The sequence below is a fragment of the Choloepus didactylus genome, chromosome 10 (assembly GCF_015220235.1).
Source record: "Choloepus didactylus isolate mChoDid1 chromosome 10, mChoDid1.pri, whole genome shotgun sequence".
In the NCBI taxonomy this organism is placed as follows: Eukaryota; Metazoa; Chordata; class Mammalia; order Pilosa; family Megalonychidae; genus Choloepus; species Choloepus didactylus.
The window spans coordinates 94,949,840-94,975,146 of record NC_051316.1 but is presented as its reverse complement, the minus strand read 5'-3'; the positions used below and the strand labels follow the sequence as shown (position 1 = coordinate 94,975,146).

General features: G+C 56.3%; 1 protein-coding gene across 2 annotated transcripts in view; it reads left to right on the top strand.

Moving 5' to 3' along the window:
• LMX1B (LIM homeobox transcription factor 1 beta) overlaps positions 1-24,361 on the top strand; it is a 79,652-nt gene extending 55,291 nt beyond the window's left edge. The window contains exons 3-8 of one of the 2 annotated variants that reach the window (XM_037798588.1): positions 18,484-18,716; positions 20,549-20,730; positions 20,926-21,003; positions 21,112-21,178; positions 23,352-23,495; positions 23,838-24,361. In XM_037798588.1, coding sequence (XP_037654516.1) covers positions 18,484-18,716; positions 20,549-20,730; positions 20,926-21,003; positions 21,112-21,178; positions 23,352-23,495; positions 23,838-23,995 — 862 coding nt within the window. In that variant the 3' untranslated portion in view covers positions 23,996-24,361. Of the gene's footprint in view, positions 1-18,483; positions 18,717-20,548; positions 20,731-20,925; positions 21,004-21,111; positions 21,179-23,351; positions 23,517-23,837 lie in introns of both variants that reach the window. The other variant, XM_037798587.1, reaches the window with a different exon arrangement.
• Positions 24,362-25,307: the final 946 nt, after the last annotated feature.

The window sequence follows — 25,307 nt, the reverse complement described above, 5'->3', positions numbered from 1 at the left end:
ACTCAGCTTGCCCATGCTGCGGGCAGGAACGCAATCCCACCCAGCAAACCCAGCTCTGCACACCACTGCCGAGCCATGAGCCGGGGGAGGGGACCACGCTCGGAAATCGGCCATAAATTTCTCGAGATGCTTTAATTTTTTAAAAGCCCCATGTAGATGCTCTGCATTGCGAAAACCCACAAATATCAGCTAAACGAGGTGCGCCAGCAGAAGGCCTGGCCGGGCCCGCAGCCCTCCCCTCCCAGCAGCTGGGCCCGGGCTCAGCCGGGGCCCCTGGCCTGGCCAGCCGGGGCCGAGGGGCCCATCTTTGTTCCGAGCAGGGCTCAGACTGCAGAGTGGCTGGGTAAATAGTCGCCGCAGTAATCACAGGCTGATTCTGACTAATTAAATCCTGCGCCAAGAGCCCACTCTAGCCAGTACCCGAGAGGCCACGAAAACACAGACACCCCAGACGGGGCTTTGCTCGGGTCGGATCTGGCTCTCTAATCCCGTATCTTTTGAAAGATAGGCGCGTCCCGGGATGAGGGGTCAGCAGGCCTGCCCTGTGCCGAGCGGTGGAATTTTTCAATAACCAGCAGCTGGGTCACCAGGCACACAAAGGCAGTGTAATATCCTGTGGGCTTACGCCGGGAGAGAGAGCGGGCCAAGCAGAGCTAGCTCCCCCCGGGCTTGGGGCAGCGGCCCCCCACCGCCCAGGCCCCCAGCGGCCCGAGAGGCCACTTGGCCAGGCCTCTGCTCTCCTCCCACCAGAGGGGCAGAGAACGGTGGTCTGCAGCCTCTGCTGCCCCCTCCTCCTGAAACGGGGTTTCCAAGTAAATTCATCTTCCTTGTTGGAAACCAGTCTTGATGCTCCGAGGCCCAGCTGCGGCCGTGGCGGGATCTGCCCAGGGCAGGGCTGCTGGCACTGGCCCTTCCCAGCGGCGGTCACAAGGAGGAGAGCAAAGGCCTCCAGCTCTGGAGGCAGTAAAACCGGGCCTGTCTGGTGATCTTGGCAAAGTGCTCGGTGGTACCCTCTGTGAAGTGGGGCTCAGCAGCCATACGTGTGTTATTGGGAGGGTTAAAGGGCAGCCAGCTCAGGCACAAAATGGGTGAGTGATCAGGAAACCCACAAAATGAGTGGGTGATCCGATGATTAGCTCCCACCTCCCCCTGCCTGGGCCTCGGTTCTTGCACTGTATATTGGGGATCCGGGGCCTCCCTAACAGGCTCAGGGAGAAGCAGGGTTTGTGCCCACGAGGGGCTCCCACACTGTAGAGGGCTGTCCTCGGCGGGAACCACGCAGCACATGTGAGAGTGATTAGACGCTGCAGAGACCCTGTTGACTTTTATTTTATTTTATTTTATTTCCCAGAGAAACAATAGTTGCCCCCTCTCCCGAGTCTGGAATGCTTTACGCCCAGGGTCTGGGACCCCTCATTTAAATTGGCTGCGAAGGGACAGGCGCTGCGAGCCCCCGGGAGGAGGTTGTTAGGGATAGAGAGCCGGGGCCCAGGAATTTACAATCCGTTACTTGAGAGGTGTCCTGCCTCCCCCCTCGCCCCATCCAGGCCTCCGCAGGCCCAGCATGTGCCGTAAAGATGTCATGATGGGTGGGGGGTGTGGACGATGGCCCAGAGCCTAGCCCCTGGGGGCGGGGGGCACGCAGCCCAGGACACAATCCCGGCTGAACCGTGTCCCAGCTAGATGAGCCTGGACAAGAGCGTCCCTCTCTGAGCCTCAGTGGCTCCTCTGTAAGCCCCTGAGTAAGGGGGAGCTTTTGTTTTTATCAAGCAGGGCCCCCCCCATAATACCAGTGTGAGGGAGGTGATGGCCGGGCCGTGAGGACGTCCACAGACCCGTGGGGCACCTTGCCCAGGGACTTAGTCAAAACTGAATCCCTCACTGCCCGCCTGTGCCAGGAAATCTACTCACTCACAAAGCGAGAGGCTCCTTCTGTTCTTTTCCAAATCACACACGGACCTGTTATTTGGGCTGGCACTTTGCAGCTGTGAGGCTTGGCTCAGGGCATGTCACTTCTCTGAGCCTCAGTTTTCTCATGTGTGAAATGGGAAGACAGGGATCCTGCCTTAAAGGATTGAGAACTAAACTAAATCTTACACACACAGGGCTCAGCCCAGAGCCGGGTGCACTGCAGAAGTTCAGAACTGTGGGGCTGTCGGTGCTGGGATGGGCCTAAGTGCCGAGGAAGACCCTGATGCTGCAGGGAAAGGGCATTTGTAGGTGTCTGGGGAGTGAGTGGGGGACACTGATGGAGGAAGTGGGAGGGCATGGCATCCGGGGTGGCTGGACTTTGTAGGCACCTAACATGCCCAGGCCCCAAACAACTCATCGACAGTGGGAAGGGGTAGATTTGAGAGCCGCATAGGAGCCTGATGATCGGTTGAATTTAGGGACAGGTGTTGAGGGAGAGGGAGGACCCAGGGGCGATACTCAGCAGAGGTGAAGGATGGCTGTTGGGGCATGAAGAAAATGGAGACACAGGAGGAGACACTGGTTTGGGGGCCAGACAATGAGGTTGGTTTCCTATGAGGGGCTTGAGGAGCGTTCAGACTCTGAGGTGGAGCCCTCCAGGGAGCTGTGAGGAAGAGGCTGAAGGGTGGGCCCTGGCATGGGGGCCCAGAAAGCCCTGCCTGCCCCTCTTGGGAGCTGTGCCCTCCCTGAGCAGACATTCTCATGAGGTGATTTGGGATGGTGGGTCCCCAGGAACCCCAGCTTCACCAGGTCCCCAGGCTCCAAGGTGCCCTGGTTCTATCCTGGGCAGAGAGAGGGCATTGGGGAGCATTGCCAGGAGTGAGCACTGCGCTGTCAGTCCCCTGGGCAGAGAGGGCATAAGGGAGAATTGCCGGGAGTGAGCACTGTGCCGTGAGTCCCTGGGTAAAGAGGGCATTGGGGAGCATTGCCGGGAATGAGCACTGTGCTGAGTCCTTCAGGCAGGTCACCCCACCTCTCTGGGCACAAGCTAATGGGACTCAGCTTGTGTGCTGGGCACCCCACCTCTCTCGCCACAGGCTCATGGGACTGTCCCAGCTGAGCAAGTCGCCATTTTGGTTACCAATCTCTGGAGACCCCTAGGCTAGAGCCCAGACCAAGGACATCCCTTGTCTCATAGATGAGTATTTAGGAATCTTCACTCCTGTTGGAAGAGGCAAGTGTGGGAGGCTCATCCCCAAGGGGAGGTTGCATGGAAATGCCCTGGGTTGCTGCAAGTGTGTGTGTGAGTGTGCTGGAGGCGGGGCGAGCAAAATAAACAGCCACTGCCCTGTCCTCTCTGGGCAGTGACCAGGTACACAGGCCTGTTTGGACAGCTGCCTTGTCTGTCCTGAGAACTGGCTGATAGATGGGGGTGGGCGGGCTGTTAACCCCTTGCTACCTAGAGTGCTGTGTGCTCACCGTCTCCCTCCATGGGGTACAAGACAGCCAGAGGATGCCCCTCCCTGGGTCCAGCTTGGGAGATGCCTCTGGCATTGAGTCAGGAACAGCGCCTCATGGAAAGGATGAAGGGGCCCCAGGGCATCTGCAGTCTACACTCCCCCCCTCCACGAAGCCAAGAGGGAAGAGAAGAATTGTGACTCTCCAAGCAGTGACAAGGGTCAGAATCTGTCCATCTGCCTGTCCAGAGCCCTCTTCCTACCCCCACACCTGTGCCCTAGGGAACCTCCTCTACCTTTATTAAGTGTCAGCTGCCAAGCTTTCCCAGGGCTGCCCCCTCTTCACAGACACAGCTCAGCCTAGGATGAAGGAAAGGAAGGGCCTGGGGCCACTGCTGCAGGCCCCTCTGTAGTGCCAACAGGGAGAGATGGGGCTTGGAGCTGGCTGTGGGGGGTCCCCGGACTCGATGGTGAACTGGATACTGCACTGGCTGTCAGTACACTGTGGTCAGGGAGTGAGGGCCTGGCATCTCCGCTTCAGCGTCCCCCCCCACCATCCCCTTGGGTCTTGACTCCTCCATCCACTCGACTCCACCCTTCCCATCCACCCACCCCAGAGCCCTGCCCCTTTCACCCCCTACATTGCTCCCTAGTAAGCCACCTCCTCCTTGCACCCCAACACCCCCAGCCCCGACCCACTGGCTCTCACCTGCAGGGCGCCTACAGTGATCCTCTTAGCTGGTCTCCCCGTGCTGCTCCACACCTTGCCCCCCATCCCCGTCCCTGCTCTGCAGCCAAAGTGATCTTTTAAAAATGCAAATCGCTCACGCCACTGCCCGCTTAAAACCTTTCAATGGCTTCCTGTGGCTCTTGAGATTAAGACAAAAATCCTTTAAATGGCCCGCAAGGCCATCAGCGGGGCACAGGTTAAATAAATTAGGGTTTGCCCGTACAATAGAGTATCTCAGCTGTGAAAGGAGGTACCGGGGCAGAGGCTGTGACAGGGGGTCATCTCCAGCACAGTTGGGGTGGGGGAGGGGGAAGGGCAGAGCAAAACAGTTTGTAGAGTGTAGTAGTGTTTCTGTAAAAAAAAAAAAAAAAAAAGGAGGAGGGGAAGAAAACCAGTCGGTCCTCATGACAAAATTTTTAAGCAGGGGGTGGGGAATAATAGACGCTTGTGTGTATATGACGTATTTCGGAAGGAGACAAATGGAAGCCTGGGTGCTTCGGGGAGGGGACCTGGATGGCTAGGGAAGGGGGAGGGCGCTGATTGCAATGAACATCCTTTTATATATTGACTACTAAACCATTACCTATTCAAAACTAAATTTAATTATTTTTCAAACTAAGAAATTTTAAAGTAGGTGGTCTGCAAGACCCTGCACAGACTGGCCGGCTCCTGCCTCCTCTTGTCCCCCTGCCCCATTGCCCTCAGACCCACCGTCCTATTACTTCTAAGTCACCGCGTCCCCTGCTTCTGCGCTCGCTGTTCCTCTGATGGCCTGACCATCCTCTCCTGTCCTCGCCTGCCTGATTCTCCCTTCTCCCTGGCTCTCAGCCCAAACCTCTATCCTGAGGAAAGTGGCCTTCTGTCACCCCACCCCCGGCCCCGCTTCTGGCTTGCTCACAGCTGTCCCCGACACCCGGCACCGCGGCGGGCACACAGCAAGCACATCATCAGTATTTGGGGGAACAGATGAACTAGCAGGGAGGGGGGTGGTGTGCCCCGGGAATTCCGTGGAGGGGGCTGTTGCCATGGAGGTTGGGAAGCGCCAGCCTGGGCCTTGAAGGATGAAAAGAATTTTGCCAGACTCATAGGCGGGACAGTGTACCAGGCAGAGGGCGGGGCGCGGGGCGAAGACGAGGCAGCTGGATTTCCCCAGCAACTTTCTGCCAGTGCCGGCTCCCGCACGCCCAGGCTGTGCGTCTTGGGCGAGTTACCTCCGACTCTGCGCCTCAGTTTGTCCGTCAACAAAGTGGGAATGTTGGCAGGGATCGCTCCGAGCGGCTGGGGGCGGCGTCCGCGGATCCCAGAGAGAGGGTGCGCACACAGTGGGCGCTGGATAAATGCTGGGAGACCCGCTGCGGGCGCGGGGAAAGGGTTAAAGCCGGGAGCTTTTTAATTGTCAAATGACTGCGGGCGATTAGCGCTGGCAGCTTCCTCTATAATCGCTCTTCCCTGTACCTGCTGGGAGCTTAATTAAAAAACAAAGAGGCTCAATTTAAAGGCCATTACTATGCTAATGCGGCCGGGCGGGCGGTGATTAAGCGGCTTCCGCGGGCGGCGGCGGCTGGGGCGGGGCGCGCGGCGATCAGTTACCCACTAAACGGGCGGGCTGCGGGGCGCCGCGAGCGGCGGTGCGCTGCGGTGCCAATCCGGGCGCCACGGGAAGGGCGGGGGGCCCTGACCCGCCACGTTTTACCTGCCCCCGGGGGGCGGGAGTCAGAGCGCAGGGAGCCGCGGAGAATCAGGGATGTGGTCTCCCAGATCCCCTTCTTGCTCCGTAGCTAAGGGTCCCAGCTGTGGGTAAGAAATAAATGCCACCCGTACCTCTGAGTGCCTCCTTCAGAATCACTGCCCCCTCCCCTTGGCTCAGCCTGGAGTTCTGCTCCTCTGATGCACCCATTTCTCCGGTTCATGTCCCAGGACCCTAAAGGTCTGCTTAGCTGGGGGACGTGTTCTGCCCATGCATGACGCCTGTGTCCCTGCCAAGAGCCAGTTGGGCACGGGGCATGGAGTGGCCACTGGCCCAGAAGGAGGGCTCAGGCTCCCAACCCCCTGGGGCATTTCTTCCTCTGTCCGCGACCACCTCTCCACGACCCAGGAAGGCAGGAGATTATGGTGGGTACAAGTCAGGCTGATCTGGGGTGGGCTCTGTCCCTCACCAACTGGGTGACCTGGGTAAAGGAAGGGACGCTGTGGTCATGAGGCATCAATGAGGCCTTGTGGGTGAAGCTCTGAGCCAGTTGGGCACCTGTGAGCATGACACTGAGTGAGAACATAAGCCAGGTTCGAAGCTGGGTTCAAAAACTCAACAGCAGGAGCACAGGGGCATAGGAGGGGGTGGGGGTAGATTTGGGGGACTACTTAGTCCAGACCTCAGGAGAGAGACTGGCCAGCAAGGCCTTCAACAACTGCAGCCCACAAAGCTGGCACCTTCTCTGGCTGCATTAAGAGGAGTATAGGGTAGGAAATGGGGGAGGAGATGGTACTTCTCGCCCCCTGAGGATTGAGCTGCTGGCTGCCGTGCTTTAAAGGTTACAAGGAAAAACTCAGGCTCATTCAGAGTGTGACCAGGTTGTGAAGAAAGAGCCACCACAAGAACTTGGGGAGCTTAACCACAAGAGGGAGTTCTCAGGGGATGTGGTCATTGGGTTTGAGTCTGAAGGGCAAAAAGGAACAGACTTAGTCTCTAGAGTCCTCCTGAAGCTGGACATTTGCCACTCCAGAGCTGTCTTATCCCCATAGTTTTGGCCCTGAGCATGTTGTCATCCGCTGGCAAAATTTGTGATAATAAACTTTGGTAATTTTGTTGGTAATATTGAAAATCTCCTACCTGAGTCTGGGGAAGATTAAACTTGGTAAAATTATCAGTACAAAATATAACTGACAAGAGTGAAACTACACATGGTAAAGCGTGTCACTGGCTATAAATTAACAAAGAGTCAATTCTGGATAATCAGCAAAGTCCAACATGGTCACAAACCTGATGGTAAAGCAAACCTTTATTGGAAATTTTTCATGGAAAATAATTTATCTCAATGAAAATAATTTTAGTAAAATGAAAATGATACAGTTGTGAATTATTTAACGGCACTAGAAAGAAAATTGATCAAAAAGTTAAATTGCTTTAATGGAATTCGTTCTGGAATACACTTGCTCAAAGGCACTTTATCAGTGTGTTTTAAGCCTAATTTAAATACTAGCAGTCTATATACAAGGAGTCCAAAATCCTTGAGGTCAAAACAGTGGGGCCAAAACAACAGCTTGGTGAGCTGTTATGCACTCACCAACGGTGCCCTGGATCTCTCCTGAGACTCCTCCTTGGAATACCTGGTTCCCCATTCCACCCGGAGCTCCCTGAGGGCAGTGAGCCCTTATCACCTAACACAACACTTGGCCATGGTGGGTGCTTACTAAATACTTACAGAATCCACAAGTCTTATATTAAAGTGAAGAGCTTAAAAGGCAGTTTCTGCTCTTTTAAGAGCAGGAATCATGGCACAGGATGAGTGGCTAAGAATTTGTTGAATAGATAGATGGATGGATGGACGCATGCATGGATGGATGTTTGTATGAATGGATGGATGGTTGGGAGAGTGGATAGGTGAGTGATGGGTAGATAGATGGGTGGGGAGATGGATGAGTAGCTAGAAGGATGGATGGATGGATGTTTGTATGAATGGATGGATGTTTAGTTGGATGGATAGGTGGGCAGTAGATGAATGGGTGGGTGGGTTGGTGGGTGGCTGGGTGGATGGTTATGTGAGTGGGTGGGTAGATGGTTGGATGAGTGGATGAGAACAAATGAGACCTGATTTATCCTCCCTAGCCCAACATTTAAAGCCTCCAGCTTGACCCTTCCCCTTTCTTACCTGTGTTCCAGCCTGATTGACCCTCTGCCTCCCTAACCCTGAAAATAGCCTCCATTTTCTTTTTGCCTTTGCTTTTTCAATTTCTCCCCCTTAGAATGGCCTCTGCTTCTCTTCCCCTACACAGAGCCCAGATTCTGGAATCAGACACACCTTTATTCTCATCCCAGCCCCACCACTCACTTCCCCATTAAAATCCTCTGCACTCTTTGGAGCCCCCTTCTCTAGAAAGCCCTTCCTTCCCTCTGCCTGGCCAAGTTTGCTCCTCACCAGGTCCTGCCTTGGCCCAACCCCCACCCCCAGCCCTTCCTGGGCACAGGGCTCTGGGCTTGGCCTCTTTGGCCACCCAGGACCCTGGAGAAAAACCCAAAGGCCTCTACGTCACGTCATGTGGGGGGTTTCTCATTTTCTACCTGTGTTGTCAGCCCCCCAAACTGAAGGAGGCACAGCCCTCCACCTCTGTACCCTCAGCACCCCCAGCTGCAGCCCCAGTCACAGGCCCAGCTGCTCTGATCTGACAGAGCATGTGGAGAGTGGCTCGGGGAGGTGGGCAGGGTTGAGGAGGCTGAGGTGAAGAGGACTTCAGGAACCAGGAGGTCCAGGAAGCCAAGCACCAAGGAAGGAGGGACAAAGCTAGGAGCTTTGGAGCCCAACGTCCCAACTTCAAATCCCAGCTATGACATCAAGCAGCTGTGTTATGCTTTTCAAGTGTCACTTTCCTCACTTTTAAAATGAGGGTTTCAAGGAAAAGAGTCAGTGGGTAAGTAAGGCACAGGGCCTGGGAGATAGGAAACCCTCAATAAATGTTAATACTAATATCAATAATAATAATAGCTACTGGATTTGTCAATCAGGACTTGGTGACCTCAGTGAGAATAAGGAAAAGGAACCTGGAATCAGGTCAAAGGGGAGGAGAAGACCCCTACTGTGGGCACAGCACACAGACAGGTTCATAGTAGGTGCTCCATAAATGTTAGGTAAATGAGTGAATAAATGAATCATCAAATGACTTGGGTTCACCAGTGAATGGGCAGAAAGAAGAGGGAAGAGAGTCAATCCAAGGGCTAATGAAATAATACGGGTCAAGTCCTTAGCTTCATAAATGGCATCGACCCTCTGATTCCTCATTGGCCCAGGCTTTCAGGCAGTTTTTCCTGCTGGGATCAGTGCCCCCAGCCAGGCTGCAAGGGGTGCATGGGAGTAGGGTCAGAGAGAAGTGATCCTCCACCTCCCATCTGCCCTAGACCATTGCCTCTTCCTGATGGTAGGAGGGCTCCTGCCTATCTCCAGGGGAGGTCTGATTCCCAGGGCACCCCAGCACCCCCAAATGGCAAAGGCATTTCTGGGACAGAGACTGGGCCTCATCTCTATCCCCAGGGGTTAGACCATGTGGGCACATCAATCGGCTCTGTAGGAGTGTGTGTTTATGTGTGTGTATGTGCGTCACTTTGTGCGTCTCTCCCCTGGCAGCTTCCAAATGGGTATCTCGAGCCTGGGCTCTGCCTGCACTCCACATGCAGTTGCTGATTAGACAGCAGCCCAGACGTATGTCCAGAACCATACTCCCGATTCCTCCCCTGCAAAACCCCCAACCATTCTTGCATTTCATTCTCCATCTCATTCTTCTCCATTTCGTTTAAAGGCAACTCTATCCTTCTGGTTGTTCAGGCTCCCAAACCTTGGACTCCATGCCTCCCTTCTTTCACTCACATCCTCTATGTCCCTGTCTACCTTCAAAACATATTCTGGGTCCTTCCACTTTGCAGCACTTCCACCACCCTCACCCGGTCTGAGCAGACATCACCTTTTGCTTGGATTATTGTAATAACCTCCCAATGCATCTCCTGGCTTCCCCCTCCCCCACCCACCCCCACCGACTCCTACCCTCTTCCCCACGCAGCTGCCACTGGGTTGGACTTCAGTTAAAATGTAAGTCAGATTGGGTACCCCTCTGCTCAAAACCCTCACAGGCTTGTATCTCCTGTGAGTAAAAGCCCACATGTCTGCCACCCCTTCTTTCTCTGCCCGCATCTCCCACCCCTCTCCCCTGTCGCTCACCTGCTCCAGCTACTTGGGCCTCCTCGTTTCCCCAGCGCCTCAGACAGCTCCCTCCTCTAGACCTTTGCATTTGCTGTCCCCTCTGCCTGGACTCTTCTTCACCCAGATATCCAGAGGTATCCTTCTGGTGGTCTCTGTTCAAATGTCCTGTCTCAGTAATGCCTCTGGCTGCCCCTCCTAAAATTGCAACTCCCTGCCACCTCCGTTGCTCTTCCCTGTTTCATTTTTCTCCATCCCGTTGATGCTATCTCTTATACTCTGGATGCTATAGATTTGCCTGTCTGTTGCTTGTCCCCTCACCCACTAGAATGGACTCTCCATGGGGGTAGGGGATCGGGAGGAGTGCTCGTTATGCTCACGGCTCTATCCCCAGCCTCCAGACAGTGCCTGGCACATGGTAGGTGCAAAATAAGTATCCGTGGAATCCCCGAATGTGTGCATTCCTGGCCACGCTGGCCGCTGGATGGTACCCCGGTTCCCGGCTGGGCCTGTCCCTCCCTGCCCCTGGCCCGTGACCTCCAGCCTCTCCTGGGGGCTCCCGACAGCGCCCCGGCGCGGATCAAAGGGCCGAGGGGCCGGCGGCCCCGCACAGCTGTGTCTGCGCGCTGCGCCCGCCGGCCCGCAGGAAGCGCCGGGGCAGCCCTCGCGGCAGGCCCGGCCCCGGCCCGGCGCGGCGGCGGAGGAGGCTCGGCGAGGCCAGCGCGCTGGCGGCGGCCGGGTCCGAGCGCCCGGCTACGCGGCGCATTCCAGCCGCGTGATTGACGCGCGCACCGGGGCCCCCGCCTGCGGCTCCCGCCGCCGCCGCATCAAAGCAGATGTTTGCAGCTGGTTTGAGTTGGATCCCCATCAACAGGCTCCTTTTTGTCTCAAAATAAAAAACAGCTACGCCCGGAATGATAAGGACGCGGCAGGCACGTGGGGGAGATGTCAACGAGTAGGGGAAGGAGGAGGCCAGGCAGCAACCTCTGCCTGCTCACGCCCCATCAGCTCCTTCCAGTGACATTGCAGACTCTGGCACAGCAGCTGGGGCTCCCGGGAGTGTCTAGGGTCCTTCCCCTTGGCTCCTGGTGAACTCCAACTCATCCTTCAATAGTCTTCATTACAGGCGTCAGAGCCACAGGAGAGCTAACAACAGTAGCCACCACTGTTGAGCACTTACTATGTAGGGGGCCCTGTCCCCACTGCTCTGCAACAGTCCCCACCTATGATCCTCACCCCCAGCTTATGAGGGAGGCAAGGTGCGGAGAGGGGATATGCATTATTACCATTGCCTGGGAGGTGGGGATTGTGGGCCACAGTTTTCAGGGGGGAAAACAGGTTCGGAGAGTGGAGGTGGCTCGTCTCAAGGTCAGGCAGTTAGCAGAGCTGAGACCCAAACCCACTCCTTCTACCTCCAGAACCAGGTTCTTAATCATGTCTCCTGTCATCTCTTCCAGGAAGTCCCCAACTCTTCTCCAGATTGACTGTCGTGGCTTTTTGTGCCTCCCAGCATGCTGAGCATATCCCATCTCACTGTGTCAGCTCCCATGGGATGAGATTCCTTTGCCTCTGTCCCCTAGTATCTTGCATGTGGCTGGACTCGGAGTCAGCCTCCATGGATGTTTGCTGAGTGAATGCAAGAGGGGGTAACCAGTGGGGACAGAGGGGTTGTGGTTCCAGGGGCCAAGCCTCATGGTCTCCATGGAGGAAGGAGCATTTCCATCAGTGGTTGCTTCGGGGGATGAGGGTGCCTGGTTCCAGGGGCTTGGTCCAATAAGTTATGGTCAGGGGTTCATCATTTAGTACAAACACGGCACTTGGGCCTTCCCATTTCCTTGGGATGAGGGTGCAGTTTGGTGGTGGTGGTGGGGTGTTGTTGCAGAACTCCCAGCCCACCCAGAAGCATGCACAGAACTTCACTGATAAGAAACTAAGAAACTGGACTCCAAACTGTGTGCTCTTGAAGAGGGTGAGGGGATGGAAGTTTCACTTATCTTGTTACATGGTGGCATTCTCAGACCCCTAGAAGCAGAGTACCCAATATTCTCTTGTCCTACCTGGTCATCCACTTCATTTCTCACAAGGTTGTTCATTCGTTGAACAAACACTCTCTAACAACCTCCTTGATACCAGAGCCTGGGAGTGAATTGGACTCAGTCCCTGCTTTCTAGGTGTGTGTGTTGAGGGGGGGGGGGTGGTTCAGACACACAGACAGCTGGAGAGTGGCAGGTCTGTGGACATCAGGGAGGAGATGACACTTTAATTGGGTCTTGAAGGATGAAGAGGAGTTCAACAAGAATCAAAATGAAGGGCAAGAGAAGACAGGCCTTGGAGGCAGATGGAATTTTAAGTGCTAAGGAGGAAGAAAGGAACTTGCTGTGTTCAGGGAGCAAGGAGAAGCCCAGACATTCAGAGCGGAGGTTCTGACACTAGGCATGACAGGGCTGGGATGGAGCCTCGAGTGCCACAGTTAGGTCTTTGTGTCTTATACTGAAGTCATTGGATGCTCTTGGACATTCTGAAGCAAAGGGGAAGATGATCTGATTTGCTTTGGTGAATAGGGAAGACAAAATTTAGGGTGTTTCCCGCCCCTCCACCCCCAAGCCTCTGTCTAAGAAATGGGAGGTGATGCTATCCATTGAGCAGGAGAGCAGTTGTTGCAGAGCTGGTGGAGGGTGGAGGAAGCTCAGAATCACCATCAAGGCAGGTGAAAGAGGGCTTGACTACGGTTATCTTGAGGGTAGAGAGCACCAACATGGGATGTGAGTTATTCCAAGAACCCAGTGAGGGGCTTCATAAACTGTAAAGTGCTTGGGCGGGGTGTGGGAATGGCAATCCAGTGAAGAGGAGGCTGGGGAACTTCTACTTGGGGAGGACTGTGAACAGGTGCTAGAACTCTTGGAGGTATGATAAAAGTAATCACAGCCCCCACTTATTAAGCCCATCCTATGTACCTGGCCCTGTAAAGCAGCCTCTGTAATTATCCCCATTGGACTTAGAGGAAAAGGCACTTGTGCTTGGCCCCAGTGCTAGGAAGTGACAACCAGGATTCCAAGCCTGGTGCTTGCTGTGTGGACCCCAAGTTCTGGGGATGAAGACCCGTGTGGAGAGATTGAATGTCCCCAGGACATTAGGACTCCAATTTTATTGAAGTTGGGGGCATATCCTTACTACATTTGTCTCTGCAGTTGTCAATGGTTTAAAAGAAATTAATCAAATTTATAGTCCATGTTCAAATGTTCTAGAAAAAGTTTGTTTTCAGAGTTTTGTGTATTAGTTTTATGAGTTTAATACATTGAACGTTAAACCAATAAAAACCAAAACTCAGAAGAGATGGAGATATGTTCTCACAGCCTGGGACTCCTCCAGGGAAGGATGTCCCTAAAAGTGGAATTTCTCACTCCATAATCAGATGATCCCACCAGGAAAAAAAAGGAAAAAGAAAAAGAAAAAAAAAGACATGTTTGTGTGAAAGACATGTTCTGTTTGGTTTAAAAACAAAACACAACACACTCAGCCCCATCTCCTGGGGGCCAGGCTCAGCTAAGTAGTAAGGATTCAGGGGCGGTTCGAGCCCCTGCCCCGGGGGTGGGGGGGGAGACATGAGAATGGTACCCAAAGCTCAGGGAAGGGTGACTGATGTGCAAAGAAATGCTTGGATGCACAAACCCAAGGGAGCATAATGGTGCTGCTGCTGCGTGACCTCAGACAAGTAACATGCCCTCTGTACCTTGATGGTGTCATCTGTGAAATGGTGTAGAAACAGCATCTTCCTATCAGGGTTCTGTGAGGATTTAATGAGATCATGCAGGTAGATGATAACTGATCATTATTAGCACTTGAAAAATGTTAATGAGACAGACAGAGAAATGAGCCAGGAATGCTCATTTGGAAGGGCCAATCCAGAACCCAGGGTGATCGTGAGAGGGAGGTGTGGCTGGGACCTGAAATCCCAGCAAGGGTGATCAACAAAGGCATTTTAGAGACACATGGGACAAAAAGAAGAGCAGAGGAGAGGCAATGCCAGCTCTTGTTGAGGGCCTTCCACATGCCAGGCATAGTGCCAAGGGCTTTGCAGGCATTCAGCTCTCCCGACAGACCCACAGGTAGGTACAACATTCCCATTTTACAGATGAAGAATTTGAGGCCCAGACAGGTTAAATGTCTGGCCCAAAGTCACACAGTGAGAAAATTGTGGGACCAGGATGGAACCTCAGGCTGTCCACTCAGCACCTTTGACCTTCCCACAGCCCCACACCCTGCTCTCCACCTAGGCAGCACTATCTCCCCAAGGCAGGGGGTCAGGGCTCCCACCAGACCAGGTTGTGAGTAGAGGCTGACTTGCCCTGCCTTACAGTCAGAACAGGACTGGGTTAGTTCAGTATTCAGTCAACAAACATTTATTGTGTACCTGTATCTGAAGATACACAGAGGTGACCCAAGAAGAAAGGGAGAAAGGGAAAGTGGACCTAGAAATATATAGAGTCCTTAGGATAAATGCTACAATGGGGAGGGAGAGGTGAGGATAGGGAACCCAAAGAGAAAGGCATCTATCTCATTGGAGAAGAGGGATTTCCTGAAGGAAGTGAGGCCTGAGTAAAATCCTTCAAAATAAGCAGGTGTTTGTCAGGCAAAGATTTGGAAGTGGGGGAAATGGTGTCCTCAGCAATAGACAGAGCACAAGCAAAGCTTGGCAATTTATGTGAAAAATTGGGGGGTGGGTTGTCATGTCAATTGCCCACAAGCCTGTGTGCCTGTGATGTGATGCAGCTGCCCCCTACATTTAGAGCACAGATTGGGGGAGGGGTGTGGGTAGGAGAAACTGATACCCAAGTGGGCAGGCAACTGGAGGGGACACCATGGACAGCATTGGCTCCTCCTGCCCCAGAAAAGGGGACAGGCCTATAGCTTCAGAGCCTCCCTGTGACACCCCCATCTCCCTTGACCCCCAGGACTAGCCCATTGTAGCCTCCCAGCCCAACGTGGGAAGTAGAAACACACCCATCTTGCATCCCAGCACAACTCCAAGAAGTGGGAACTATTGTCCCCATCTTACAGATGAGAAAACTGAGACTCAGACTTGCCCAGTGTCAGAGAGCTGGTGAGTGGCTGAGTCAGGATTGAAATTAGGACCTGGGCACCAAATCCAGTGCCCTCTCTGCTCTGTCAAGGTCTTTCACACCAGGCTTCAGAGCCCCTCAGGGCAGGAGGCAAAGCAGGAAGGCCCGGAGCCTTTTAGTCTGAGCAGCTCGGCATCTCTGGCCAATATTGGCAGCATTCACACAGGAGAAGCCCCTGGCCATATAGAAGCTGTCACAGACCAATGAACACACCCTCTGTGCCTGCCACCTTATATCCTGTATCTTCACACTACAAAGCAGACAGTGTTATTGAGCCCATTATACAGATAAGTAAGCCAAGGCTCAGAGAGCAAAATTACTTGCCCAGTCACCAGCCAGCAAGTGGTGGGACCAGGCACTGAACCAAAATCCATCTGATTCCATCGCCACCCGCCTGGGCCTGGGTGTTCTTTTGAATGGCTGGTTCAGAGAAGTTGGGAGGGATTGGCGGAATGGGGGCTCGCAGAGAGTAGGGGACCCTGCTGGCACCCCCAACCCCTCCCACCTCCACTGTTAGCAGCTCTCACCCCGGCATGGTAGACAAAGGCAACCCTGTAATTGGGAGTGAGTATTTCATGGCGTCCCCCCTGATGTTTTATTGGGTGAAGAGATGCTTGGAGACCAAACGGATGGCACATTCTGTTTATAAAGTGCGTGCAGTTTGTTTTATTTCCCGAGTTTTTGCAATCTAGATAACAGATGATGCCCCGAGTGGCTGGCGCTGCCTCTGTAATGGCGGCACAGAGCCTTTGGAGAAGTATTAATAATAGATTGTGTTGATGAGTTTGGAGAAAGTAGCAATCGACCCCCTGCTGCCAAGGCATTAGCGCGGTTGTTCTGAGCGCAGCCGGGCTCGGTGGTGTCGGCAGCAAATGCGGGTCACCCGCTCCACCGCCACCCCACCCCACCCGCAGCCCAAGAAGGCCTCTGCTCCGGGAGCTGCATGATGACCCCGGCTCCAGGACCCTGACCCCGCTGTGCTGGCAGAGACGCGGCCAGTGCCTGTCCACTCACAGGCCACAGAGGCCAAGCTGCAGAGCTGCAGAGGTCAGGAGGTAGAGGGTAGGGAAGGTAAAGAAGAGCAATGGCGGGGAGGGGGTGAGTAGGAGTGTCCTCCATGTCAGAGCAGTAGGTTCCGCACACCTGGACTCCTTCCTTAGGACCTGAGGACCAGGAGGGGCCTCTGCCCAAGGCTGCCATGGACGGTTGGGCAGGTTGTTCTCTGCACAAGGGTGCCCGGCCAAAGGGCCAAATCAGAGCCAAAATTGAGCCCATGTTCCACTCAGAAGCCATGCATTCTGGTGTGAGATGGCAAAGCCTGGGGGAAGCGTGCTCTTTCTAGTTCTCACAGAGGTGCTGTGGAGTCCTACCTGTCTGGACCAGGGAGCCTGGCCTGAGCCCTCAGTCTTCCCATCCTAGCCTTAGTCTAACCCAGTCCTTCACTTACCTGCTCGGCAAACACCCCTGGAGGCCTCGTTGAGAATCAGGTGGTCAGGTCCTGCCTTGTGGAACCCCAGTGGAGTTGGGGGCTGATGCGCTGAGTGTATGCTCAGAGTCACTGATTCCTCACATCAGCTCTTTGAGGGAGGTCCTGGTGACATCCCTGTTTAACGGCTGAGGTAACTGGGGCCAGAGGGGAGCTCAGGTGAGCATAGAAGAGGCCCCTCCTCCAGACTGGAGCATCAGAGAAGGCTTCCCAGAGGAGGTAGTGGTGGAGTTGGACGTTACAGGATGAGTAGGAGCCTGCCAGGTAGAATAGAGGTGGGTGCAGGGGTCGCTGGGGGTGCTCCCTGAGCTCAGTGCCCGGGGCTATGCCCAGGGGGCCGACAGAACTCGGGTTGGCCCTGTCCACCATGCCCCACTGGCTCACCGTGGGCGGCGCCAATGGCAGCCTCGGGAAGGGAGGCAGGCAGAGTGCCTCGCGTTTATGGCTGTTTCTGTTCCAGAACCGATTAGTAGAGAATTGCAGCTGTAATCTGTGCCCGTGATGGCAGGCCATAAAGAGGGATGGGACGTGCGCAGTGCTCCCAAGGTGGCGCCCGCAGACGTGGCCCGGGGACGCGAGGAATGATAAATGGTTTTAATTCCCTCCCAGCAGCAATAATTTGATTCTTCATAAATTTTTCCATCAAAGTGTTGTTGAGACTGAGTTCCCACAGAGCAGGGCACGTGACAGGGGCGGGGGAACCGGGAGGAGTGGTCAGCAGGCCAGGGCAGAGGAGGGGCCGCACCGCCCAGACCCTCCTGCCCCCTCGCCCGGCTTTGTCTCCAGAGATGGAACTGCTTTGTCGTGGAGGGGCCGGATGGGACCCAGGCCCCGGAGTCCACTCCGCCATTTAATACCCACATGACCCTGAGCAAATGGCTCCGCCTCTTGGTGCCTCAGTTTCCTCATCTCTAAAATGGGGTTAATAATCAATCCTTCCTGTCTAATAAGGTTGTTGCAAGGATTGAATGCATTTCTGCACATAAAGTGCTTAGAGCAGTGATTAGCACGTGGTACGTGCTTAGCAAATACCTGTTCATGGTGGATATGCCTAAAATGAAACAGAAGGATAAGTAGGGGTTAGCCAAGTCAAGGGACAGGGAAGGAACGTGTCGAAAGGCCAACATGAAGGTGCTTCAGGGAAACTGCAGGTTCTTTGTGGTACTGCAGCCTATGTTGGCAGAGAATGGTTGAGGGAAGAGGCCTTGAGTGCCAGGCTCAGGACCTTGCATGTCCTCCTAAAGGCACTAGGGAGCCATGGAAGAATTTGGAGCAGGGAAGAGGCATGATCATGTGTGTGTTTTAGAAAATCCCTCTGGAGGGTTGGTTAGAGGGGGTGAAACTGAGAGCAAGAGCCCAGGGAGGAGACTGGGGCAGCGGTTCAGGCAGTAGAGGTGGGACCTGGGCTGGGCAGTGGGTTGGATAGAGCTAAGGATTGCTTGGATGTGGGGGTGAGGGAGTGGGAGGATCCGAGAGGAGAGGAGCATTCCCTGAGATGAGGGTGCGTGGGACCCGAGGATTACCAGCCCTTCACCTCAGGGCAGAGGCCAACCTGGCCCTCAGGGAAGGTTGAGGCTGAGCCTGCACACTGCCCTCTAGTGGACACCGCGTCTTTGCGTGGGAAGGGGACTCAGCTCATGCACCCAGGAGGGGGCACGTCAGGGCCAGATGCCCGGCACCCACCCTGGGGCTGCTGGGGTCTGTGAGCCATAAAAGTAGGGCTGCAGGGCCCGTCTATTTCTCGCTCCATGCCCAGGGAGAGCCTCTCCTCCTTGGGACTGAGGGTCAAGGTGGCAGTTGGGAGAGGCCGTTAAGGGGAAGTGGCTTCTGGGAGGGAGCCCCAAGCCCAGCCCAACGCGCCTGCTCTGTGCATCTGCAGGCTCTTTGCAGCCAAATGCAGCGGCTGCATGGAGAAGATTGCACCCACTGAGTTTGTGATGCGGGCACTGGAATGTGTGTACCACCTGGGCTGCTTCTGCTGCTGCGTGTGTGAGCGGCAGCTACGCAAGGGCGACGAGTTTGTGCTCAAGGAGGGCCAGCTGCTGTGCAAAGGTGACTACGAGAAGGAGAAGGACCTCCTCAGCTCCGTGAGCCCCGATGAGTCCGACTCTGGTGAGTCCTCACCCGGAGCTGGGGGGCAGGCGGCTGGGAGGGTGGGGAACTTGGCAGGGTATTGCAGAGGGGTGTTCCAGCCAGAGCTGGCTGGCTCCCGATCCTGGGATTTAAGCTTCACACAGATACATGCACACACATACATGTGCATGTGTGTACTATGCTCACACACATTCAGGCACACATGGATATGAATGTGCAGACCCTCCACAAGCACACAAAATACTTTTGTGGACCTATGGTCACTACCGCCTGAGGCACACATACCCATGCATATGATCACACACATGAACATGCACGCATGGATGCCCATACATGTGCAGACATGTGCTTACATGCCCAAGCATGCGAAAACTCACACCCAATTATGCACACACTTACACACATATGCAAATATATGTACGTGCACACACAAGAGCCACCTGTACATGTGGCTATGCACATGTTTGCACACATTCTCATATGTACCATGATTTGTACACACACACATATACAGCCCGTGCTCTCTGGCCTACCACCCTCACCTTCTCTTTCCTTGACATGGCCCCCCATGGCACAGCACAGCAGGGGTCTTCGTCAACACCAGGCCTGCAGGCCAGTGATGTCTGGGAGGTGGGGATCTCACAGGCCTGCCTCTCCTTGGGCTCCCGAAGCCTTCAGCGGTGGGGAGCTGACAGCCCGGAGCATGGGCTGGCATCTCTGAGACCCAAAACTCCGGGCATGGAGGTGGCAGTCTGTATAGGGTGGTGTGGGTGTGTCTCGGAGTGAGTACACAGGTGTCTGTGCTTCTGTGTGCACAAGCGCATGTGCCTGTTCAGATGTGTGCATTTGCCTATATGTCCCTGCCTGTGAGCATGTGCCTGCATGCATGTGTGAATACGTCTGTGAGCTGCGTGTGCCTGGGTCTTTGCGAGCACATGTGCCAGGGAGCAGGTGGGTGAGCATGCCTCCATGTGTGTATGCATGCTGTGGCCATGGAAACTCCTGTGTGAGTATGCCTGGTGTGTGTGTCTTTTGCCTGTCAATTCTTAGTCCCTAGAAGCTTGAGGGAGGAGGGCTCCTTGGATTTTTCTCCTTGCCCTGGTGCTTGGCTGCCTCTGGACTAGTAAGGGGAAACTGGCTTTCTGTAAGACTGACATGCTGAGCCTGGTCTCCAGGGTGCCAGGATCAGCAAGACAAGGTGAGTCCCAGATAAGACAGGTCAAGAGAAGCCCAGGGTCAGAATGGAGCCCCAGATGCCAGTGTCTCTCTTCAGGGGGTCTGTTGGTGCGATGGGGTAAGCAGATCTGCCCACATGTGTGAGCACCAGTGTGCCTATGCACACTTCCATGTGTCTCCATGTACAGCAGCATGGGTACAACCGTGTGTGGGCCTCTGCATATGTCTGCAGGCAATCATACATGTTCCCCACTTGGGGCTGTGTCTATGCACTCCTAAATCATGTGCATCTCTACTTGCAGCTGACTGAATGCTTGCATATCTGTGCCTGTGCATATTCACAGCATGCCTGTGTATGTGTCTGTGCCCACGTGTGTGGGCAGCAGAGCAGGTCTGGGGAGCTCAGCTCAGGCCTCCCCTGGTGCCCAGGATGAGGATGTGAGGAGTGGGTGTTGGCAGAGGGGCCCATGGGGCAGTGGGTGGCAGGCGGTAAGGAATCAGACAAGGCAAGGCCAGGAGGAGTCAGACTCTATCCTGAGGGCACTAGGGAGCCATGGCAGGAGTTGGCAGAGGGGCTGGGATCCCCTCAGCTATCCGATTGTCTAAAGGTACAAGGCTGGGACCTGGGACTGCCCCACGGGTCCCCCTGACAGCCCGGGCTGTGTCCCCCACAGTGAAGAGTGAGGACGAGGACGGGGACATGAAGCCAGCCAAGGGGCAGGGCAGCCAGAGCAAGGGCAGCGGTGACGACGGGAAGGACCCACGGAGGCCCAAGCGGCCCCGGACCATCCTCACCACGCAGCAGCGAAGAGCCTTCAAGGCCTCCTTTGAGGTCTCCTCCAAGCCCTGCCGGAAGGTGAGGGACGGCTGGGGTGGGGCAGGGCCACTGAGCAGCGCCCCAAACCCGCTGGCTTCCCGCACACCACCCCCTCCGCTCATTCTGGGGTCAGGGCCATCCCTCCACCTCCCCGTCCATCCCCAAGGCCCCCTGCCTGCCACCTCCAGGCCGCTGCCCCTGCCGGGCCTGACCTGTCTCCCTTTCTTGGGCCAGGTCCGGGAGACGCTGGCGGCAGAGACGGGCCTCAGTGTGCGTGTGGTCCAGGTCTGGTTTCAGAACCAAAGAGCAAAGGTGAGAGGCCGCCGCCTGCCCCCTGCTGGCCCTGGGCAGAGAGGGGGTGGTCAGGGGAGTGAGTGGGGTCGGGGGGCCAAGCTGGTATGAACCGCACTCTCCCCGCAGATGAAGAAGTTGGCGCGGAGGCATCAGCAGCAGCAGGAGCAGCAGAACTCCCAGCGGCTGGGCCAAGGTGAGCCAGGGCTGGGGCTCAGCCTGTGCCCCCAAGGCCAGGGACAAGGGGACCCTGGCCTCGGAGTCCCCTGTAACAATGTTACTAGGAAACCTTCCACCAAGGGCATTCCGAGCCCAGGGAACGTCGGCCTCAGAACAAGCTAAGATCGATAGAGTAGAGAATGGCAGGGACTGTGGGACATGGCCCAAGGTGAGATGGCAGGAGGGAGATCCGGAGGGTGGCAGCCTTTCTGCAGTCAAAACTGCCACTGTTTACTCACCTTCCCTGGGTGCCCAGCCCTGAGCTGAGCATGCAACACACTCTGCCTCGTTTGATTCTCATCCATCGCTCTGAGAAAGGCATTGTCATGTCCCATTTCACAGATAAGGAAACTGAGGCTCAATGAGATTAAAAGGATTTGTCCAGAATCATTCAGCTAGTAAGAGACAGAGCCAGGCCTCGACCCCAGGCCTGTGCTTAAAAGTGACACTGCCCTGCCTCTCAGCCAAATTCATTGGAAGCCTCCAGGGAAATCTCCTAAGTTTGTCAGAGTGTTGAGGAATCCAGGGTGAGCTCCTGCTGGGTGGTGAGGGGCTAGTTTAAGGGATGGGGGCCAGGTCCTCCAACATTAGGCTTTGCTGAAATGCTGTTTCCACATCAGAATCCTGAGCCAGGGATGGTCTCCCAGACCCCATGGGGACATGAGGCCAAGAGGCATGGGCCACACACATCAGACATCAAGGAGGGGTGCAGGGAGCTCCCAGGACTGCTGAATGGGTGGGGCCCCCAAAGCTACCTCCTCCCAGGTGAGATAGGGGGTCCTGGGCAGATGCCAGGGGGATTGTTGGCAGCCCCATCTACTCAGGATGCTGGGGCCAGCCCAGTGCCCCAGGCCAGACTCGGGGCCTCTGGGGTCATGGTCTTGCAGCCAAGTTCTTCCTCTCATCTCCTTTTGCACCCCCTCCTAGGACAGCCCCACCTTGAGGGGCTGCAGATACTGCCTCTGGTCACCCAGCCAGCTCCCAAGTTAGCTCCCTGCCTCTCGTGTTCCCAGCTGCTTCCTGGACACTGCTTCCCTGCATATGTCCCATAGTCCCCCCAAACTCACCACGACCCATACTACAATCCATATCGCAGTGAGCGCCGCCACATGCACACAGCACCCACCTTCTCCTCCCCACCCCCGCCTCAGTCAGTGGCACCACCACCCACCCAGTCACCCCAGCCTGGAGCCCAGGAGTCACCTCTGACTCTCTCTGCCCTGCATGCACCAAGCTGGGCAGTGGTTTCCTTTCCAGTGTCCCGAGTGTCCCTTCTCCTGTGTCTCCCCAGCCCCGAGCCCTAGGTCCCTGCCCTCCCAGCGTTTCTCCACAGCCTCCCTCCTGCTAAGACCCTCCCCTGGCTTCCTGCAGCCTCGGGGGAAACCTCACACTTAGCCCAGCCCTGTGTTCTGCCTGCTTCTCTCTCAGCCGACTCATTCTCTGCCCCTCCCTGCCCCTCATCTCTGCCCACCGCATCCTGTCCTCTCTTCTCTGCACTCCGTCCCCCTGGACTGGACTCCCTGCTTGCACGGGGCTGGTTCTCTCCTCTGTGCCCTTGCTGGGGCTGCCCCTCAGCCTGGCACACCTCGCCCCTGCTCGGGCCTGCTGAACCCCTCCTGGTTCTTTAAGATGCACCATCAGTGGGGACCGCTTCCTCCGGGAAGCCTTCCTGGCCCTCTTTGGCCTGGATTAGGGCCCCACCTTGGTGCTCCCGGACGTGGGGTGCCCGCAGGTTGAGTCGTCGTTACCTACTTAGGTTTCTGCCTCCCTGTGTTGTGACCATGAGCTCCTTGAGGGCAAGGTTATTTGAGGAGGGCGGGAGGATAGAAGACTGGCTTTTGATTAATTGATTCTAGAAGAGGAACTGGAGGGTGGGGCTGGGGGTAGATACCAGGGCTCAGGGACTCTGTGGACCCAAAAAGGCCAGAGACCAGCACAGCCCTGGAGGGGCCCCTGGGGAAGTCAGGAGGTGGTCAGAGGGCTGCAGCAGGCACACTGGGGTGTGGGGTCAGTGTCGGCCGAGAGGAAACTCAATGGGGGCTCCCAGGGTGATTGGGGGGTCTCTGGGGAAGCGGGGCCACGGGCTGGGGGCTGGAGGCGCCAGGACGGGGCAGGCTGGGACAGGCCATAAAGGCGTGTTCTGTCCCCAGAGGTCCTGTCGAGCCGCATGGAGGGCATGATGGCCTCCTACACGCCGCTGGCCCCGCCGCAGCAGCAAATCGTGGCCATGGAGCAGAGCCCCTACGGCAGCAGCGACCCCTTCCAGCAGGGCCTCACGCCGCCCCAAATGCCAGGTGACCACATGAACCCCTATGGTAAGCCGCCCCGCCCCCCGCCTGCCCCCAGCACTGCACCTGACCCCCTGCCTGGCCCGGGAGGGCAGGGCAGGCCTGCAGCCATGACGGTCACCTCCCGTCCCAGGACCCAGCAGGCCCGGCCAGCACGGCCGCACTGCCTCCTCCTGACAGTCAGGGGGCGCCCTCGAGAGCCCCACCACGGCCCCAGCCCCTGGTCAGGCGCTGGCTGGCAGGTCACCCTGCCCCTCCCTCGCCTCCCACCACGCAGCCGGCAGGGCGGACAGGGCCCCCGGGAGCCCCACCCCGAGACCCCGTCCTGACACCCCTTCTGCCCCCCAGGGAACGACTCCATCTTCCACGACATTGACAGCGATACCTCCTTAACCAGCCTCAGCGACTGCTTCCTGGGCTCCTCGGACGTGGGCTCCCTGCAGGCCCGCGTGGGGAACCCCATCGACCGGCTCTACTCCATGCAGAGTTCCTACTTCGCCTCCTGAGAGCCAGCCAGGCCGCTTGGACGCTTGGGCAAGGGTCCAGGGGTGGGCGGCAGGCCCCAGCAGCCAGCCTTGCCCTCCCGGCCCTGCTGCCCGCACAGACTCGAAAGACAGCCATACGGTGCCCTCTCCTCGGCCAGCCGGGCCTGGCTGAAGTGCCCCTTGGGCACGGCCGGGTGGGCAGACACGTGCAGCCTGAGCAGGGGCTGTGTCCTGCCCACAGAGACCTTGTCACCCCCAGGGACCCAGAGCTCTCGACAGCCACTTGCCTCCCAACCCCACCTTGGCCTCCATCGCCTCCTTCCCTCTCCCTGTCTCTTTTTTGGGAAGCTTAAATTCTCTCTATTTTTTTAAATGTCCTCTCTGTGTCCAGCCAACCCCCATGGCCTAGGCCAAGGCAGTGCCCTTGGTGCATGCCCCCAGACGATGATGTCGTGGCGCGGTGCCTGTTACCTGTGAGAAGCAAATGTACCTGCGCCCTGTGGCCGGTCCTGATGCCCACCTCCTCCACCAGTGAAGGCGACGGGGCAGCCTATGAGGGCACGAGCCCAGGACCACCCCTCCCAGCGTGGAATCTGGAGCAGAAGTGGGGGAGCTGGGCCTGGCAGGTGCACCAGTCCCCCCACAGCTCTGCTCTGAAAGGGGAGTCACCAGGGGACACTGGGAGGAGGGAGAGTGAGTTCAGGCAGACACAAAGAGACAATGACACACACCTGCAAGCACACGCACACTGAAAGGCACACCTAGGCAGACCCGCAGATAGGTAGGGACCCTGAGACCAAGATGCTCTGCGGGTCTGCCTCTGCCCACTGCAGGAATGGGAGGGGAGGCCGGGCTTAGAGCGAAGAGGCCAGGCAGGGGCAGGGCCCCCCACCCCTCTTGCGGACATTGCAGAGGAAAGGAGGAAGGGGAAAGGATGGGGTGGACTCACAGCATGTGGACCAAATGTGTCCTGGCCTCCACCCAGATGGGGGCCACCTGGGCAGGCAGGGTGGCCCCAGACCCAACCTGCCCCGGCGACAGAGACGGAGCCTCCAGAACCAGGTAGAATCAGGCCTCAAGCCATGACAGAACCTCAAGCCAGAAAGGAACCTCAAAAGTCACCTGCTTGGCTCTCCATCCAATGTTCGGCTCCTGCCCAAGCCACTTCTGCCTCTACTTGCATACCTCCAGTGATAAGGAACTCAGTACTTTAGGGAGCCCAGAGTCTGCTGCCTTTTCCTCCTGGTTTCACCTCTGCCTTTTCTCGCCCTGAGTCCTTGCTTCTTGAAGCCAGGCTTTTCCAGCTCCTCCAACTCTTCCTCTTAAAACTACA